Source organism: Plectrocnemia conspersa, unplaced genomic scaffold (assembly GCF_051122295.1).
Source record: "Plectrocnemia conspersa isolate PC_06_02 unplaced genomic scaffold, ASM5112229v1 ptg000006l, whole genome shotgun sequence".
Lineage (NCBI taxonomy): Eukaryota > Metazoa > Arthropoda > Insecta > Trichoptera > Polycentropodidae > Plectrocnemia > Plectrocnemia conspersa.
This window is the reverse complement of record NW_028277170.1, coordinates 2,141,937-2,160,356: the sequence shown is the minus strand read 5'-3', so window position 1 is coordinate 2,160,356 and position 18,420 is coordinate 2,141,937. Positions and strand designations below refer to the sequence as shown.

Below are 18,420 nucleotides of genomic sequence, written 5' to 3'. Positions count from 1 at the left end.
TAAGCGTTTAACGGGTGGATGTGCTAATATGTCTGCGAAATCTTCAATTACAACGCAATTGTCGTATTAAGTATTCTGTTCTATTGTTACCCATTTAAGGTTTGAGAACCTTAGGGGGTGTGATTTCGCGGCCAGTGAAACACTTGGTGGAATCTAGTTAGAATTTATTAAATTATATTACAATTGCTACAGACGATAAATGGCGAGATGTTTTCTCCGAGTGGTGGTGGAGAAGCTGGCGCTGGGATGATGCCCGTGGGAGGTCCTTAAAGGTCTAGTACAGATCTGGAGAACCTTTCTTTTTCTGATGGCAGCATTTATTTATCTGACTCAACATAAGGCCGCACTCAAGAAAACGTTGACCCCCCCCCCCCCCCCGAATGAATATTTTTATTTCAAAAAATTATCAATAAAAATAACAAAATTATTAATTTACATTTATTGCTAAAGTCACAGGAATGTTATACATAGTTAAGGAATAATAATATATTATATATTAATTTTACGTACGGAATATTTTTATACCAAGAGTTAAATCCAATCCAATTTATTCTTATTTTTGTTTCAATTTTTTAAACTCCCTCTCAGTCATCCAGCTACGTATCTACAAGAAACATAATAATATTGTCCACGGGCGGCGGGCGTCTGATGGTTTCTTCGAGTGACTGCTTGTGACTACCTTCTCCTCTTCGGAATACATGCTTAAGTATCTGGAACTGTTTGCAGCTCTGGATACTTAAGCATGTATTCCATGGATATTTTGACCCCAATGGCCTTAAAAAAAACCGCACTTATTGTTTTTAAATTTAATATTTTATTGTAAATTTTTCAGTTACAATATGACAGGAGTTGGCCCAATGCGTAAAATCAACACAATGCACAATCAACACCTTAAAGTAAGTACTCAAACACCAGCGTGAGAATCTATATATTACGTTATTAAGTCATAAACATTGGCAGATCAGATCCGATATTCTCAGAATAAAAGTATCAGTCAATTGCTAGACCTTTTTTATATGTATACCATCCAATACAACCCGGCCTTTGACATCTAATTTGATTGAAGTCATAGAAAATAATTATATCGAAAATCAAATAAAATTCATTAGAACTACATTAAAAATAAAATATTATATTTATAATGACCGACTGGAATTTTTTCAAAATAAGTAAAAAAATGATTTTAGGGAAAACATAGGCATATTAGTGAAAGTATCTAAGGTAGAGTTTAGAAGTAGGATTTATTAATAACATTAATTGCATATGAATACTCAATCGGCATATGTACTAAAATTTCAAGACTGTTTCTCCAAATTAGTAAAAACATTCGCCAAGCAATATTCGTTGTACTGTAATGTAAAAAAAATTGCGCAATGGCCTCTTAGGCCGGTTTCACACGTGCCGGATGGATTCACCCGGCACCGGGCCGGCGCCGTTTATAAAGCTTTCACACGTGGCCGGTCTCTGGCCGGTTTCTGGCCGGTTTCTTCCCAACCCGACCTATACCCCGTCAACTGGTGCCAGTAATTTAGGATTAACGGCTTCACATAAGTCCTTCCACACATTTCGCGTTATTTTTTTATTTTTGTATGTATTCTACTAAGATAATTAAAAGAGATTACATTAATATAATTAAAATTTCGAGGTCTATTTCTTCCGCAATTGCCTAAACACGAGGAATATATTTAATAATTTTATTACAAGATACCACAATCACTGTCAACGGCCCGGTTCATGTTTGAGTTTCACCCCCACCACACTCAACTCGGTACCCGGCGCCGGACAGTTTAGTGAGCGCGGCCGGCGACAACCCGGCAGGCAGCGTCGGGCCGGCGCCGGGTAGATTTGTCCGGCACGTCTGAAATGATAGGTACTAGCCCATACAACACCATCCCCACTACACGGCGCCGGCCCGGTGCCGTGCAAATCCACCCGGCACGTGTGAAACCGGCCTTAGACTATAGAAAGCTATCAATAATCAATAATTAGCATCATATAAAAAAAATTTTTTTTCATAAGCTTCGAGACACGTTAAGAAACTTGAAAATTAAGCTTTCACTAAAGGGATGGATCGGAGGTGGGGTCTGTGGCGTGTCTAACAATAAGGTGATTGGTTATAAATTAGCATTATCTTACATTCCAATCACTTGTACATACGACACGAACTAACTTTAACTCGATCGACGACCAATCGGTGGACTCTCCAGACTCGCCAATTCGACTCTTCCTCATTCAAAACCGCTACATATACATATATGTATATCGTACACAGACCTACCGAGAGGAACTCGACTCTGGAAAAAAATATAGTTCACGTATAATAATCAGCTTTGGTAAAATAAACTTGGCAATTTACAGATTAGCCCAGATTATCCCGGAAAACAATTACTGTGAAACATGTCAATAATTTTTCGTCGCGAACCATAATCCAATCTTAACCCCATTGCAAAACCTTGTACAATATATACCGTTGAGGTAAAATCTGAAACTATTGCTTCAAAATCGATGAATACTTTATTTCAGCAATCTTAAAAAATGTTTTAAAATGAAATTGCAAGAAATTATATTAATTATATACCTTGCAAAACCTTTGGTAAAGCTCACAACTAACAAACCGGAAAATGTTTAGCTATTGGAAATGAATCCATTCCTTATAAAGTCTTTAAAATTCATTTACAATTTCCATCAACTGCTTTTTAAGCATCATAAACTCGTCTCTTTGCTATCTATAATCTCCAACCGAGGGAAAGGAAGAAAGCGTAATAATTATTCGTAAACCATGATATTATATTCTAGAATACGGACCCTAAGCTTTCTTCAATTTACCGGTTTATTAGTTTACAACCCATCACGAGTGGAATTGACGCAAAAACAATTTTAAATAAACTACTCGAACACGTAAATGAAAGTATTATATTGCCCTGTGAATAACCTGATTTTTCCATTAAAACAAACTATAAATTTGTGAAAAGTTAAAAAATCAAATCCACAACTTTTTAACCTTTTACATGTCTTTTCAACCCAAAAACGTGACCTCTAATTTGACGGTACTTTTATTATATTTACCTACTTTTAGATGTTAACTCTTTACCGAAAAGTTTTAAGTATAAACTACGCACCCATAGAAGAATATGGACCAGGTGCAGCAATGTACTTTTAGTAGCAAATTTCTATAAAAAGCCAACGATAGGTCAAAATGCTTTTCATCGTGGACCATGATAAAAAAATTCCCAATATTTCGATCCTTTTCCGTATTTTTCTCCGAACTTACGTCTCTATTTATTTAATTAATTTTGAATTACGTGTCATTAGATATGCTTGTCAACTACACTCACCATAACTGACTGGTTCCAATATAGATTTTTACAATAGCCTTATGTCACGTCCATCAAGTCTGACATTTTTTAATTAATTTTTAATGTTGCACCCGATAAAAGACTCTTTAAAAATCATATACATACATAGTTGCGTCTGTGTTACGTTTACGTACGTACCGCCTTAAACCAATCGCGAGTGTTACAGAATACTTTTTTTAATTTTAAACAATATTTCAAGAGAAAGAAAATTTAAATTAACCAGAAATAAATAAAGTTAATCAAATAATATTTCAAACAATTGTTGGGCGTAAAAAAGTGTATGCGTTGACTTTAATTGACGTGCAAAAAACGCAACAAAAAACTATATATGTATTTAGAAAGCAAAGTCTACTATCTGAAAACTTCTGACAAGAAAGTGAGAGTATGCCAAAGTATGTTTTTGGAAATTTTTGGTATTAAGGAACAATTTAAAAAAATCACAATCGAAAACTAAACTCTAAAATATTAATTATGGCACCAAGAAAAAATTAAACTTAAAAAAAATCTCTTGAAAACAAATGGACATTATAATTTTCATGATGATTGGTGAGATCATTAGTCATAATTGAGCTTATCATAAAAATTATGACAATCTTTCGGTATTACATTTTTTAATTCCTGAAAATGATTGTACTTAGTCTTAGATATTTTTTGTGGGGGTTTATGAAGCTGGGGAATATCTGACAAAAGAGATTCGATTTATTTAGGGCACTTGGATAATAGAGAAAACTCATCAGAAAACATAACTTTGTAATCAATAGTGCCATCGATGTTATACCTAAGGACTCTATATCAGTAACACATTCGACTCCAGCAACTCTTTCAGGGCGTATAGAGTCGTAAACGTGGTAATCTTTGAAAAAGATAAAATCTGGTATAACTAAGGGTCTAGATCTAGCTTCCTTTGCTACAGTTGCATATTGCATGGGAAGAGACATTTCGATTTTTAAGTTTCTTTTCCACACCCGAATGAATTGAGTTGGCTTACGTTTGGGTGTGGTTCTTTTCGCAATTGCTATTTTTTTCTACACAGCTAGACGTAAAAGCGCTTTCGAAACTATATTGCTTATATTTTGAGTGGTACATTCATCTGTGTATATAATAATGTATTTATGGTCTTTGTCAAATAATCTATAAAAATGTACTATAAGTAGTGGCTTTCAAGTCGGCAACAGTTTCGTCATACCAGTAACACATTACTTGGTAATAGCTTAAATTATAAATTGTAAAATTATTAATACAAAGGTTCGTTTTAAAATATAGTGCACTGGCATTTAAATAAGGACAAAGCATTACAGCTTGCAAGTCAGCTGCCAAAGCATGTATTTTATCTTTGATAGCTGCCTCTTTATCTTTTTTCTTTTCCAGTCGAGCAGCTTCTTTCAGAGCAACGTCTCTTTGATAATCTCTGATATATTACCGACTTTATAGGCACAGCAAGTATCACACTCATTTTTTTGGCTGGTAAAGTGTAATGTTTTCTTGTAAAAGTAAATCTTCAAAAAGTTTTCTACAAGCAACAGGAGCAGACAGAATAATACATACAATCGGCATAACTGAGTTTTAGATTGTACAAGTACAATGTTTGACTTGATTTTTAACAATAGTGTGAAGGTAGTTTGGACAATGCATTAAAAAAATTCAATACCGAGCTTCATTTCGTAATTTGTTCAGAAGTATTATTTATTGTTGATTCTATAGAGCGTTCCTGGGTTCCTGTTTGTTTTTTATCAACCAAACAATACCTGACTGTTCATTCCTTAATTGATAATAAATATTGTCAAGACTGATTATTTATAACAAAATAAGACTGTTGCTTACACTTAAATTGTATGCTACTAGAAAACAGTGTAATGTTCATTTTTGTTGATAATTCTTTTTTTTTCTATGATTATATTGTGCCAATGTATTGCCTTCGTTATTATTATGTTCTTGTAGTTGTATAGTTTTAATGATGTAGTTATTAAAAATTATATTTGATTAATAAAATGTTTGAAACTAAAAGAAAATTGAATTCCGCGTATTTATGTTAAACATGTTGCATATTTTACTAATTCGATATGACAAAACCGTGTAAGAGTAATGAAAAAAACTCGATGATCCATATGGATTATATTAATCTACTAAACATCTAGCTTTTAAAATGTAATACTTACAAAGTTTTTTTTACCTCCTGTAAAGTTCAGTCATTTGTAGTTCCGCAGTATTGCAATCAGTAGTTCAGCGGTTATGCAGTATCACCGACGATATGATATATGAATATTCAGTTCACACAAATTCAATTGTTTTTTATTATTACAGAAATTAAACCTGACTTCTATATCGAGTATGAAATATATAGTAAAAACTAAAAGTGAAATCAATTATTTTATGATAATGATGAAAATATATGCAAGCCAATACATGAATATGCAATCACAAATATAGACACACTGGTATAGCCTTTGTGAAGAAGAAATTAAGAATACAATTTTGAGTTAAATCGTAAATTTTGCACTGTAAATATATGTATAGCCTAAATACATAATTCTCTTTAGATTAGTTTTGGCATTTATTATTTCTGTAATGTTAAACTAAGTTATACAGTGAATGATAACTTTTTGATAGATTAACTGAATAGTTTGTTTTATTTTGTATTTTCAGACGTACGCATATATTGTATATTTATATTATATATATATAAATATATATATTAGTTCTCCAGATATGTTACAAACGTAAATAAAAAAAATATATTTCAGATGTTGTATGTCTATGTTGTTATTAATACACGGCAAAATAACAATATTATGAACTAAAGTGTTTTCTCAGAAACATTAGCAAAAACCTAATTTTATACAGATTTCTTTAACATACGATAGAACAAAAACATTTGTTTACTTAAGTAGATTTCATAATACACTAAACAAAAAAATGACACAAAGACTGGATAACTCATTTTTTATGTAAAATGAATGCACATTTTCTTTGGCAAAATATTATACTTACAATAATATGATGCATAGTATATAACATAATATATTCAATACAATTAAAGCTATGCTGTGCTCTAGATTCTAACTATGGATTTTCCATGGTTTGTGATATATTTTTTTATTACAATTATTATTTTGTTAAGTCCTGTATTAATATGTTACACATATGCTGTATTGGTTTTTGACAAATTCTACCTATGATGATTTAAAATCAGTATTTGTGTTAAAATGACTTTCAGAATTTTTGTAGATATTTGGTCCGTTCACACAAGAAATGCCATGAAATAGCAAAAATTTTTAAATTAAAGCTTAAAATAGTATATATAATAATCATGTTATAATATTCTGATTATTAAGAGCAAAGTTTGCGGAAATGCGGCAGGGTCTGTTTATTATTTGAGCACAAATGCATGTACAGAGTTTTGTCATATAATTTTATGTAAAAAAACTTTGGGGTCCAGCTGTACCCCTGTTCGTACAACGTGAATTTTTCTACCTTTCGTCTTCTTAATGTTAAATTGTCATCATGGGATCTCTTAGTTTTATTATACTTTTTTATGGCTATATTTGACGCTAAGCAATGACAAAATGTTACCGTAAACTATCCGTATAAATGATAAAATCAACTACAACAGATAAATATAATAGCAGCAGTAGATTCTACGTCACTACACAAAAAACTGATAATTTTGTAAAAAATTTCATACTAAGCATTGATTTTTATATTAACGATATTATGTTGTAATAATGAGTATTTTATATTAAGCTACAAAATTTATATACAATAGAAAAATTGGATAAATATGTGTAATATGGTATAGAGTACAAAACTTAATTTTTATTAAGCTCTATATCATAATCAATAATAAAAATTATCTATGAATATTTTTTCACAGCAAGTGTTAAAGATAATATCGACTTTATCTTACAACGCAAATTCTTAAAAAATTATCCTTTGGCTTATGAGCTAAAACTTAAAATATATATCTGATACAATATGTAAATCTACTTAACACGAAAAGAATATAAGGCACCATTTAGTTCTAAAAACTTTGCGGATTTGACAGTGCCAAATTTTATGTAATATTTAATTTTAATTGTTTTAAATACTGGCCTTTAATTTTTTATGAGTATTCTTATGCTTGCGAAACAGAATTATGTCATTGTATGTTTTACCACATTGTTGACATTTACATATATAAGAGTCACGGTGATAATTCCTATTATGATCCGAAAGATAACTTTTACATTTGAATGCTTTTCCGCATACGCCGCATACAAAGTCGTTGGTTTTGCGATGAATATACATATGATTGTGGAGTAAATATTTAGATTTAAAAATTTTATCACATTTGTCGCATTGATAAGCTTGACTTTTAAAAATCTCGTGTACTTTTCTAATGTGGTTTAAGAGATAATTTTTATTTTTGAATGCCTTACCGCAATTGGCACACTCGACTAAAATGGAATCGCGATGAACGTTCCGCATATGAGCCGCAAGGAAACATTTATATTTAAATTCCTTTCCACACTCCTCGCATTTGATAAAATTATTAGGATCACTATGCGTTTGCATATGACTGTTTAAGTATCTTTTACATTTGAACGTCTTTTCACATATCTGACATACAAAATCATTAGAATCGCGATGAGTATTGATATGAGAGCGGAATGTATATTTATTTTTGCACTTCTTACCGCATTTTTCACATTCAAAATCTTTAGTATCAGAGTGAACGTTTCTAATGTGCGCTACAAGGAAACCTTTATATTTGAAGTTTTTTCCGCACAACTCGCATTGAAAACCGTCAGAATCAAGGTGGCAGTACGAATGTCTGTTTAGAGCGCTCTTATTTTTATACGTCTTACAGCACTTTTTACATTTAAATTCATTTGAAACAGAGTGAGTATTTCTAACATGTTTTAAAAGGCAATTTTTCGTTTTAAATTTTTTTTTGCATAGTTTACATTTCAAATTGGACTGCTGTGAAATATTCGATTGCCGAAATAAAATCGAAGTATCCACATAATCAGAATTTAAACTAAAATTATCTTCTTTAATAGACTGTTCCGTAACGTTTGAAACGTTATTATAATCACTGCTTTCATACTTGATAAAATCATAGGAAAACGTAGCAATGGGGTTAGTATTTAAATTTTCGTCGGGATCACACTTGATACAACCAGACTGCAACGATGGAATCTCTATACAGTTTTCTTTATGTTCAGTCTTAAAGAAATCAGTTCGCTGTGTAAAAACAGCATAATTTTTTGATGAAACATTTTCATATTCGTTTTTACATTCAATCTTGATGAATTCAGGCTGTTGTGCAATTTCAAGAATACCAGTGTCTGTATTTAATATTTCTTTAACGTCGTGTGTTTCTGAAAAAGTATAAGTAAGCAATAAGTATTTAAACAATTATAATATCAATAAATATATTACCGATTTCAAGCATATCATTAGACCAGCATTGCTCAATTTTTACTTTTTTAAGACAATATTCTTTCTCGGTGCGTTCTTGCTGTGTATACATGCAATAAAAAAATTAAAGGTGTAATTTTATCTTTAAATCTATATATTGCGTTTGTTCACCTTAACATGATAAGTACACTTACCATCGCTCAAATGTTTTGCAGTTTCACCTTGATTTTTAACTCCAGGTTCTATAAAATGCATAATAAAACATATGGTAAGCTACGTACCGATTTTTACAACTTGCAAAATTGACATTACACCTTAACCTATATCATAGACGGCAAACGTCAGACGATAGATGACTAAATTATTTGGCCATTATGTATATAAATTTATAGTCAATAGTATAATAATAAAATTGCACGTTTTATTTATTAAAACAGTAATTATAAACCACTATAAATATTTATAACACGGTTATTATTTATTACTTTTAATATTTCAAGAATAAATGGATAATATATAAAATAGTACAATTTCACAGCACGCAAATATAAAAATATGAAATTCATAATATCTTTTTATTTTTATTAACCTTTCTCTTACTGTTTCAAATAAATCCGTGCAATACTGAGCTGTGTAGTCTATACGCATGTAAATATTAGTGATTTAAACCCGCAATATTCATAAATATCTCTTTAATTATTTATAATTGTAATAACATGGAATAATAGGTGAAATTTAATTGTTGAAAATAAAAAAATCATTGGCTGAACAGCACAAATAGAGGAATAAACAGATTTGAATACAAGTCCGACAGCTACTGCTCTGCACCCACACCAGTCCCTGCAGAGCCGCTTGCTGCGACCCCACCGGAACTTCCCTGGATCCGAACTCGAGCTGGCGGACCATCAAGACGATGGGTGCACCAACCAGGTGTCCCCATCGTCAGTCACCGTCGCCGTTGACAGCCACCACATGACACAGGAAGCACTCGCCCCCAAAACTTGGCGGCATTTGAGTAGCACTGACGTGACAGTTATTCTCTTGACTGGCAATCATCCGGGCATTCGTACCATGCAAACACTTCATAATTCAATAAAATATTACTGCGGCGGCTCAATCTATGTCTAATTGCCACCTGTCACCATCATTAAAACAATATTTTTTACGTTATATTAAACGAGTTTTAATTGACGGTTGCGCAGTTTTGATCCACATATTTTTTATGCGATTAACTCACAATAATTACCAATCGTCGATACGGAACCGTACCACTTTTATCGAGCGTGTGCTATAAATCAAGTAATAGCAATATTCACGAACAATAATTGAATAATACGCATGCGCTAATATGATTAAACGCGAGGCAAGTCGCCATGTTGCTGTTTATGGCTGGAGTGGGGTACGGAAAAAACAATTGCGCATGCGCAATGCTTAATGTTTTAGTGTGAAAATTAGCGCTAGTACAATTGTGTCTGTACAGTCGTATCGTATAGTGGCTCACTTTAGCGCTGTCATCGCACTTGACGTTCGGCCGGTAGGTCGAATACTCCCCGTACTCTTCTGATCCTTAAAGTAAGTCTGAAAACCTAATCGGTGTTATTTCGATCGTCAAATCACGCGTATGAGATATCGTTTTATGCATCGGATGCGATCTGTGTGAGAGCGATGTACGTGTTCCTTTCACTCGCGTCACGGCTAAGTAGTTCGTCGTCGCGTAATATCGATCAGCAATTTAATTCGATTTGGTGATCAGAGACCATATTTTCGATAGGTTACGATTTTAGATTAGCTTAGTCGATTCTAAAATTGGCACCCCTGCCTGTCATGGCTGCCATCTTAAAAAAATAAATTCAATTAATAATAATATAATAGGGTTACAGGATTATAAAATTAAAAGTCTTACACAATCACTCATCAGTTAGATCGGTAATAATTACTATTAGAACGGATACAGATAAAATTATTTCTGTTTTTTATAAATCTGACCGTCATGACTCGACAGGTTTTCCCAATGCGTCATGTTGGTCCTTATACACAATATTTACACACGTTTTCCATACATTACATGAGTGGGCGCCTCTCGTACTGATCTCGTCGCTCTAACTTGTATTTCACTTAGTACTGTAGGAATCCAATTTGTGTCCTTAAAACATCTTATGCAGCTATATTTTTTTGACCAATAGTATATACTGAACAATACCACTATGTAATCCTGCTTCATACAATCTTCCATGAATTGTTCTAATCAAGGGCGAATCCACATGGGGGAAGGGGTGATCGACGGGGTCGATCACCCCTCCCCCCCCCCCAGCACCATCTAGAATATCTAAATGGTTTGTTCTTTGTTTGATCATTTTGTCAAGTTAGAAAAAACAAATTATCTGAAACTATTTTTTTAATATCAACAAGGCAACAATACTTATTGACAAACTCCAAACTTTTCACATTCTCTAGAGGTGTCTTGGTGACATAAGATTATCATATATTTGTAACGAAAGCAATTATTAGTATCTTTAGAAACAGCCCAACGCTAGTTAGAACTCTCCATTTCTAAATTGACTGCCATTCTAAGTTATTTTTCTTTGTCTTTTCCAGAAGCAACAAGATGACAAAGGACATGATCTCGAGTGACGTTCTCATCACTTTCCACTCGGATGGGACAGCAATCTTTGCGAAAAACTCGCACCGACCCCGAGACGAAGTGCAGGAAATAAATTTTGTGAAAGGAGGAAAACGCGAAGATAGCAAGTTGAAGGTAACTTCTTTACCATATTTTGCATAGTAAATTTGTACTGAATATAGTATTTTTTAACTTATTTTTCAGTGCACTTACATTGAAATAGACGAATCCGTTAATGAAGTCAACTCGACGATTCTTAGCAAACCGGTGTGGACCTGGGGAGCCGAGATGGGATCCAATAATAAAAACGTATCAATCGGCAACATCGTTTTAAAGTCCAGCTATAACACTGGCGAAGCTGATTCAACTGTAAAGCGTCTTATCGGAATGGATCTTGTCAGGTACCTATCTTAAATGAACTGTTTGGTTACCCTTTATTTACTGTAAATAACGTCGTCTTTCTATACTTCTTTTGGACTGGAATGCAGTCTTAATATTAATTTTCATTAGTACATCTTGCAGGCTATTCTGTCTCCCTCTTTTTAACATTAATAAAGCTGCTATTATTTTTTATTGCTGTTAATTATACATGGCAAAAAATGCACTTTTATGTGGCAGTTTTATTAGCCAGACTTAAAATTTTAACGTAATAGCATAAGTACATCAGCGGCCTGTAATATGTTAATGCTTTAAATCTCATAATTACAGTTCTAAACTATACTAACCTTCGTTGATGTAGTCTGATTACCCTACCTTGGAATTATTATTTTACATTTCACTTTCAACATAAAGGGTATTCTTTGGCACATTTAGACAGTGATATGTTATTTTACAGACTCGCATTAGAAAGAGGATCGTCCGCTGAGGAATGCGTCGAAGTAATAGGAGATCTGCTCGAAAATTACGGACAGGGAGGACCTTGCACTGAAGAGAGTACCGAAATCGGTTACCACAACAGCTTCGTCATCGCCGATCCGAAAAACGCTTGGGTCTTGGAGGCGTGTGGACCTTATTGGGCCGCTCAGAAGATAACCACCTCCAAGCACATCAAGGGCTACACCATCACCACTAGCATGGATAAGACGTCGACGAATCTTAAGGAGAAAGCGAAAGAGCTGCAGCTGTGGGACGGAACTGTAAGTTAAAATGCTTTTTTTTAAATCTCGCAAAATACTTTGCAATGTTATCATTTCAGGATGAGTTCAACTTTTCAAAGTGTTTCTCGGCATCAGAGGTTAGCGGAGATCTAGGAGACGATGCGAAACTAGATGAATTGAAAAGTAAAAGTAGTTACGAATGCACTTTGGAGATGTTCAAAATAATGCGTTCCAAGAACGTCGAGATTTGTAATTCGATTGAAGCTACGTATCCGACGCAGTCGAGTCAAGTAAGTGCATAATTTCCGAAGAGGAAAAATATTTTCTATTATGTCAGATTCTACATGTTTAATGATAGTGAAAAAAAAACAATGTTTGAATATCGAATAATGAAATCAAAATAAGCGGATTGGCAAAATAATAGTGATATATTATAAATATTGCAAAGAAGTAGATTTCCATAGTACTTTCATATCTGACATCGCTTGAATTTTGTTTCCGGTTATATCAATTTATCCATCACATACACTGCCAGTTAAAAGTTTAAGATCAAACTATTTTTTTGATGATGCCTTAAATAATTACATAAAAATGACATTATATAAGAGATATAACATATATCTTTCATTAAAACTTAGTTACAAATTTAAAAGTTAACTAAAAGAAATGATCAAACTGTCTTTCACTATTCTTGGCATCCTATTAACTAAATTTATTAACGTATTGCTTGATATGTCATCAAATCATATTTTTTAGTAATCCTTTTTTGTAAAAACGCTTTGCATAATTTAGAAGCATGTTTGGTATCGTTGTCCGGTTGGAATACAAAATCTGGTCCAATCAAATATCTGCCCATAGGTAAAGCTATTCTAAAATGGTCTTATAATGTTTGTCTTAAAGATTTGTTTCCCGTATTCGACGTTGCACGGTTGACGACGAAATATTTTCAATACCACTATTTTTCACTAGGAAGCAAATTTCTGGTGCTCCAAGTATTCTATTTCTTTTACAAGATATATGCTGATCTTGTTGTTTTGACATTGTCCTAGGTCTTCCGGGACGATTTTAATCACAATTTAGTCCTGTACTTTGAAATATTTTAATCGCTTCATACACTGCGGTTTTTGAAATATCTAATTTTTGAGCAATGTAACGTTGAGTTTTGCTTTCCATATAAAGAGTAATGATTGAAGCTCTTTTTTCAAGTGTCAGATTATTTTTCTGCCCCATTATAGCTAGAGAATTTAAACTTGAATGTCAGCAAAAGCAACGCTTGTAAAAGGTCCAATAATTTGAATGAAACTAAGTTAAAACCAAAACAAACTCGCAGTTTATGGCTTTTAGTAGTTCCAAATGCATGTCAATAAATGTGCAGAGAAAAAAAATAAACGAGTCGTTAAACCTTCACTGACACATAGTTAACATCTGAATGGCTTTAGTCACGCTTGTCAGCATTTACGACTGCATAAAATAAGAAATAGCGATTAAAAAAAAGTATTACATTATAATGGTAAATATAAATAATAGTTTATTCTTGAATTTTCTATATATATTTTTTATTATTTAAAAGAAAAAAGAGTGAATTCGTGACATGAACATCATTGCATGTTTTGGTCTTAAAATGTTGACCGGCAGTGTTCTATTGCAATGTTAGATCCAAATTTCTTTGCTGTGCTAATTCATTTAGAACCACAGCTTGATACCGAGTGCTCCCACTGCGACAGCACCAACACGATTTTATTGCTTTTGACTTCTGAGAAGTGATAATTGTTTTTGCGCCCTTCTATCGACCAAAATTTGGTTTGAATACACTTTAATCAATACTCTCATATCAGAAGTCTTTTGTAATATGGGTAAGGATAGCTATCATATTTTTAAAACAGTAAATTCAAAGTGCAGACAAATTATGGAGCAATATGTGAGATGCGACGTCTGTCTGTACTTCTTACGCTTATTTTTCTTTGAGAATTGGGTTGACTTAGTTTGTATGTTGGACTTCAAAGTTCAAAAATAATTAATTTTCAAACTTTCATTAGCACAAGTTGCATTTGGTTAATGTAGTGTAGACTGGGTTTTGGTTTGAACAGCAAATGTATAATTCGCAACTGTCAAATTGAGTAATTTTTGAGCAGCATATAATTTCACTAGCACCTATAAGTGAAATTATATTTTCGCTAGTTGAAATAATGTTTACTGATGAAAATGTATTTAAATACACATTCAATCTACCAATCTATGGTGGCCGCAGCAAAATCCTTTGGTGGCCGCAAATGAGAACCACTGCTCTAGAGTATATTTACGATAACAAATGGTCGTAAACTAACAAAATCAGCCACTTTTACCAATAAGTGTCGCGATACTAAGATTCTCATCCATCAACGCAACAGATAAACATATACATAGATGACTTATTGTTTTGTTTTTCAATTTCAGGTATCCATTTTGAATAACTCGCTTCCAAGCATACATTGGTTTACAGGTACTCCCGATCCTAGGCTCTCGGTCTACAAGCCGTTCATTTTTACACCGAATGCTCAGATTTCCCATCACACCATTAGCTCCACCAATAACGTAAGTATAATATTTATTTCAATTAAACAATCGGATTATCTTCAATTAATAACTGTAAAATACTAATAATCTTAAACTTGGCTTTCCTCTATAAAATATGCCTAATTTACATCTACTACATATATAATTTTCAAGTATAAAAATATACACAAGTATCATTCATTATAGGCGATTTAAAAATCATTGGTTATTCTCGGGTATAATTTATTTTCATACAATCAAAAGTTTGTTAGGTTTAGTTTCGGTTTCTACTTGAGCTATGTTTCTTACTCATTTAATTTATTTTTTCTTCTTAGAATATATTTATTTGGTCTATTAATATTTTCATTTATCATTGATTACTAATATATATGGTAGAAAACCAAATCATTTATTATATAGTACTATGATTAGATTATTCATTATTTTTCGCTTACGCTTTTGAAAAGAATCTGTCTTCTTTAATTTCATACTTATTGAATCATATCAATTATTGTGTCATAACATTATAAAGACACGATACTTAATACTTTTTGATCTAAATCTAATATTTACTTAGTTTTATATAGTTTTGTAGGCTAACTCGAATGATCTATATCTATCCATATTTTTTGTCGATAGCAAGAAGAATCTACGTATCAGATTAAACCGTCATACATCAGATTATTGGCATTGTTCAAAATTTTTTTTGAAGATTGAAGGTAGGTGTTTTCGGATTCGGATTGCAACGCGATCGCCTGCCAAAAAATCAGTTGATTGAATAACCTAGTCTATATTATTCTATAAGTATATAGAGTAATCACTCGTTATACTTATTTTGTGTAATTTTATTAATAATAAATCATAATTACTTATTTTAACCTATGAAATAAAAAAAATATTTTTAATTGTGTAACATAACCGTAGATTAATAATACGCGGATAATTAAAAATTACTGTATTAATTTTCTGTGCATTATTAAAATGGTCCGTAACAGTAATGCTACTAATAAAGTGAGTATAGTCTGTTTAACCGGACTGAAGCGTCCTACTACGTATATTTTATTAACAATACTTTATTAGTAGCATCATGCAATAGATTCAAATTGTTACTCACAATGACGATGATAGCTAGCGTTTACACCAAGAGTGATTAAATAGAGCGATTTTTGCGCAAAAAATTTCTTCATGGTACTTTCCAGGATCAGTTCTTTAAATTCGGAGTCGGATCAGCTCAGCTCTTGGTATAAATGCGGCCGTCGCACTCATCGTCGGTACGTATGCTCACAACTTGCGTTTAAATTCCAGCGCTCCCACACACTGTTCGACTTACACGCGAAGCAGCCCGTCTCCGACCAGGTGCAGGAGTTACTGTTCGCCATGGAGAACATGGTTGTAGTGGAACTGGCCGAGGTTATGCACGACTACGTACCCAATGCTGAGCTGAACGAGCTCGACGAGCTGATGAAGGATTGCGTCGAGACCGAAACCAAATTCTATCGCTAATCTGCCGATCATTTTGGCTTTCTACCAAATTGTACCATATGAGGGCGAACGGAAAAGTGAAGGCTATGTGTTCTACAATAGTGCAAGTTTTGGACCATATATTAGACATCCAAGAAAATAATTTACACGTTAACTGATCATCTGAATCATTCTCTACTACCTTCTGGGTATATAAAAGTATTTAAACAATTTCTTGAATTAAAAAGACCACATTTTATTACAAGTAACTAACAATATTTTTATGAAAGGTGTGTGCTACATAACCTTAAATATTCTTATATTATTTGGTAAAATTATATTTAATGATTCATAACGTATTTTTTTAAATAATAAATATGTTACCGATCTATTATGCATTCATTTAAAAGAGCACACAAAACTTAATCAAGTGAATATTATTTTTCCTTATATTGAATGACGCATAAGTGCGTCAGCGGCTCCTAACGTTTTTTCTCAAATAACATAAATATGTTACTGATCTATTATGCATTAATTTAAAAGAGCACACAAAACTTAGTCGAGTGAATATAATTTTTCCTAATATTAAATGACGCATAAATGCGTCAACGGCTTCTAACGTATTTTTTTAAATAATAAATATGTTTCCGATCTATTATGCATTCATTTAAAAGAGCACACAAAACTTAATCAAGTGAATATTATTTTTCCTTATATTGAACGACGCATAAGTGCGTCAGCGGCTCCTAACGTTTTTTCTCAAATAACATAAATATGTTACTGATCTATTATGCATTCATTTGAAAGAGCACACAAAACTTAGTCAAGGGAATGTTATTTTTTCCAATATTGAATGACGCATAAATGCGTCAGCGGCTCCTAACGTTTTTTTCTCAAATAACATAAATATGTTACTGGTCTATTATGCATTCATTTGACTTAGTCAAGGGAATGTTATTTTTTCCAATATTGAATGACGCATAAATGCGTCAGCGGCTCATAATGTGCTTTTTAAATAACACAAATATGTTACTGATCTACCATAATGCGTTTATTTGAAAGAGCACACAAAACTTAGTCAAGTGAATATTATTTTTCCCAATATTGAATGACGCATAAATGCGTTAGCGGTTCCTAACGTTTTTTTTCAAATAACATAAATTTGTTACTGATCTATTATGCATTCATTTGGAATAGCATACAAAACTTCAAGTGAATGTTAGTTTTTCAAATATTGAATGACGTATAAGTGCGTCAGCGGCTCCTAACGTTTTTTTTTCTCAAATAACACATATGTTACTGATCAATTATGCATTTATTTGAAAGAGCACACAATACTTAGTCAAGGGAATGTTATTTTTTCCAATATTGAATGACGCATAAGTGCGTCAGCGGCTCTTAACGTTTTTTCTCAAATAACTAATATGTTACTGATCAATTATGCATTCATTTGAAAGAGCACACAAACTTAGTCAAGTGAACATTATTTTTACCAATATTGAATGACGCATAAGTGCATCGGCGGCTCCCAACGTATTTTTTTAAATAGCACAAATATGTTACAGTTATACTGTTATGCATTTATTTGAAAAAGAACAAAACTTAGTAAAGTGAATTATATTTTCGCCAAAAATGTCATATAACATACTTGCCTTGAAGTTTTCATGAAAAATTTAAATAAAACAAATTTAATATATCAATACTAATATTCCAATATTTTGTAAAAAAAATATTGATTTAAAGCTTTTTAAGGACCAAAAAATTTGGATTAATTGCCTATTCATGAATGTCCAATATATGTCCAAAACTAACAAATTATAGTTTGCACTTGCAATAAAAATAATATGGCTACTAATAAATACGCATCAAATTAAAAGTATGAATTTATCATAATTAGATCAAAAAGAGTTTAATTTGTAAAACACATAAACGAGTCATCACTTTTTTATTCTCC

The 18,420-nt window shown here is 32.4% G+C and overlaps 2 protein-coding genes across 4 annotated transcripts; one reads left to right on the top strand and one right to left on the bottom strand.

Annotated features, from left to right (window-relative positions):
• Nucleotides 1–6,091: 6,091 nt before the first annotated feature.
• LOC148234035 (uncharacterized) lies at nt 6,092–9,803 on the bottom strand. 2 transcript variants are annotated; one of them, XM_088187662.1, is made up of 4 exons: nt 9,071–9,095; nt 8,951–8,998; nt 8,778–8,856; nt 6,092–8,716 (listed from the first exon to the last, which is right to left on the bottom strand). In XM_088187662.1, the coding sequence occupies exons 2-4, from the start codon at nt 8,951–8,953 to the stop codon at nt 7,434–7,436; spliced, it is 1,365 nt and encodes a 454-aa protein (XP_088043788.1). In that variant the 5' UTR covers nt 8,954–8,998; nt 9,071–9,095; the 3' UTR covers nt 6,092–7,433. The 2 variants fall into 2 exon arrangements, with proteins under 2 accessions (XP_088043788.1, XP_088043787.1); XM_088187661.1 differs by having other exon boundaries at nt 8,951–9,803.
• Nucleotides 9,804–10,197: 394 nt separating this feature from the next.
• LOC148234034 (secernin-3) lies at nt 10,198–18,153 on the top strand. Of its 2 annotated transcripts, XM_088188082.1 has the most exons (8): nt 10,210–10,328; nt 11,352–11,511; nt 11,581–11,777; nt 12,212–12,512; nt 12,572–12,763; nt 14,907–15,044; nt 15,645–15,724; nt 16,311–16,446. In XM_088188082.1, the coding sequence occupies exons 2-7, from the start codon at nt 11,362–11,364 to the stop codon at nt 15,720–15,722; spliced, it is 1,056 nt and encodes a 351-aa protein (XP_088044208.1). In that variant the 5' UTR covers nt 10,210–10,328; nt 11,352–11,361; the 3' UTR covers nt 15,723–15,724; nt 16,311–16,446. The 2 variants fall into 2 exon arrangements, with proteins under 2 accessions (XP_088044207.1, XP_088044208.1); XM_088188081.1 differs by lacking the exon at nt 15,645–15,724 and having other exon boundaries at nt 10,198–10,328; nt 16,311–18,153.
• The last annotated feature ends 267 nt before the right edge of the window (nt 18,154–18,420 follow it).

Bases quoted from the DNA above. Each gene is read 5' to 3' on its own strand.
- LOC148234035 (XM_088187661.1), bottom strand. The intron at 8,717-8,777 runs GTAATATATTTA...ATACTTTTTCAG, and splicing joins TAATGATATGCTTGAAATCG to AAACACACGACGTTAAAGAA.
- LOC148234034 (XM_088188081.1), top strand. From the start codon at position 11,362: ATGACAAAGGACATGATCTCGAGTGACGTTCTCATCACTTTCCACTCG. The intron at 11,512-11,580 runs GTAACTTCTTTA...CTTATTTTTCAG, and splicing joins GCGAAGATAGCAAGTTGAAG to TGCACTTACATTGAAATAGA. The intron at 12,513-12,571 runs GTAAGTTAAAAT...TTATCATTTCAG, and splicing joins TGCAGCTGTGGGACGGAACT to GATGAGTTCAACTTTTCAAA.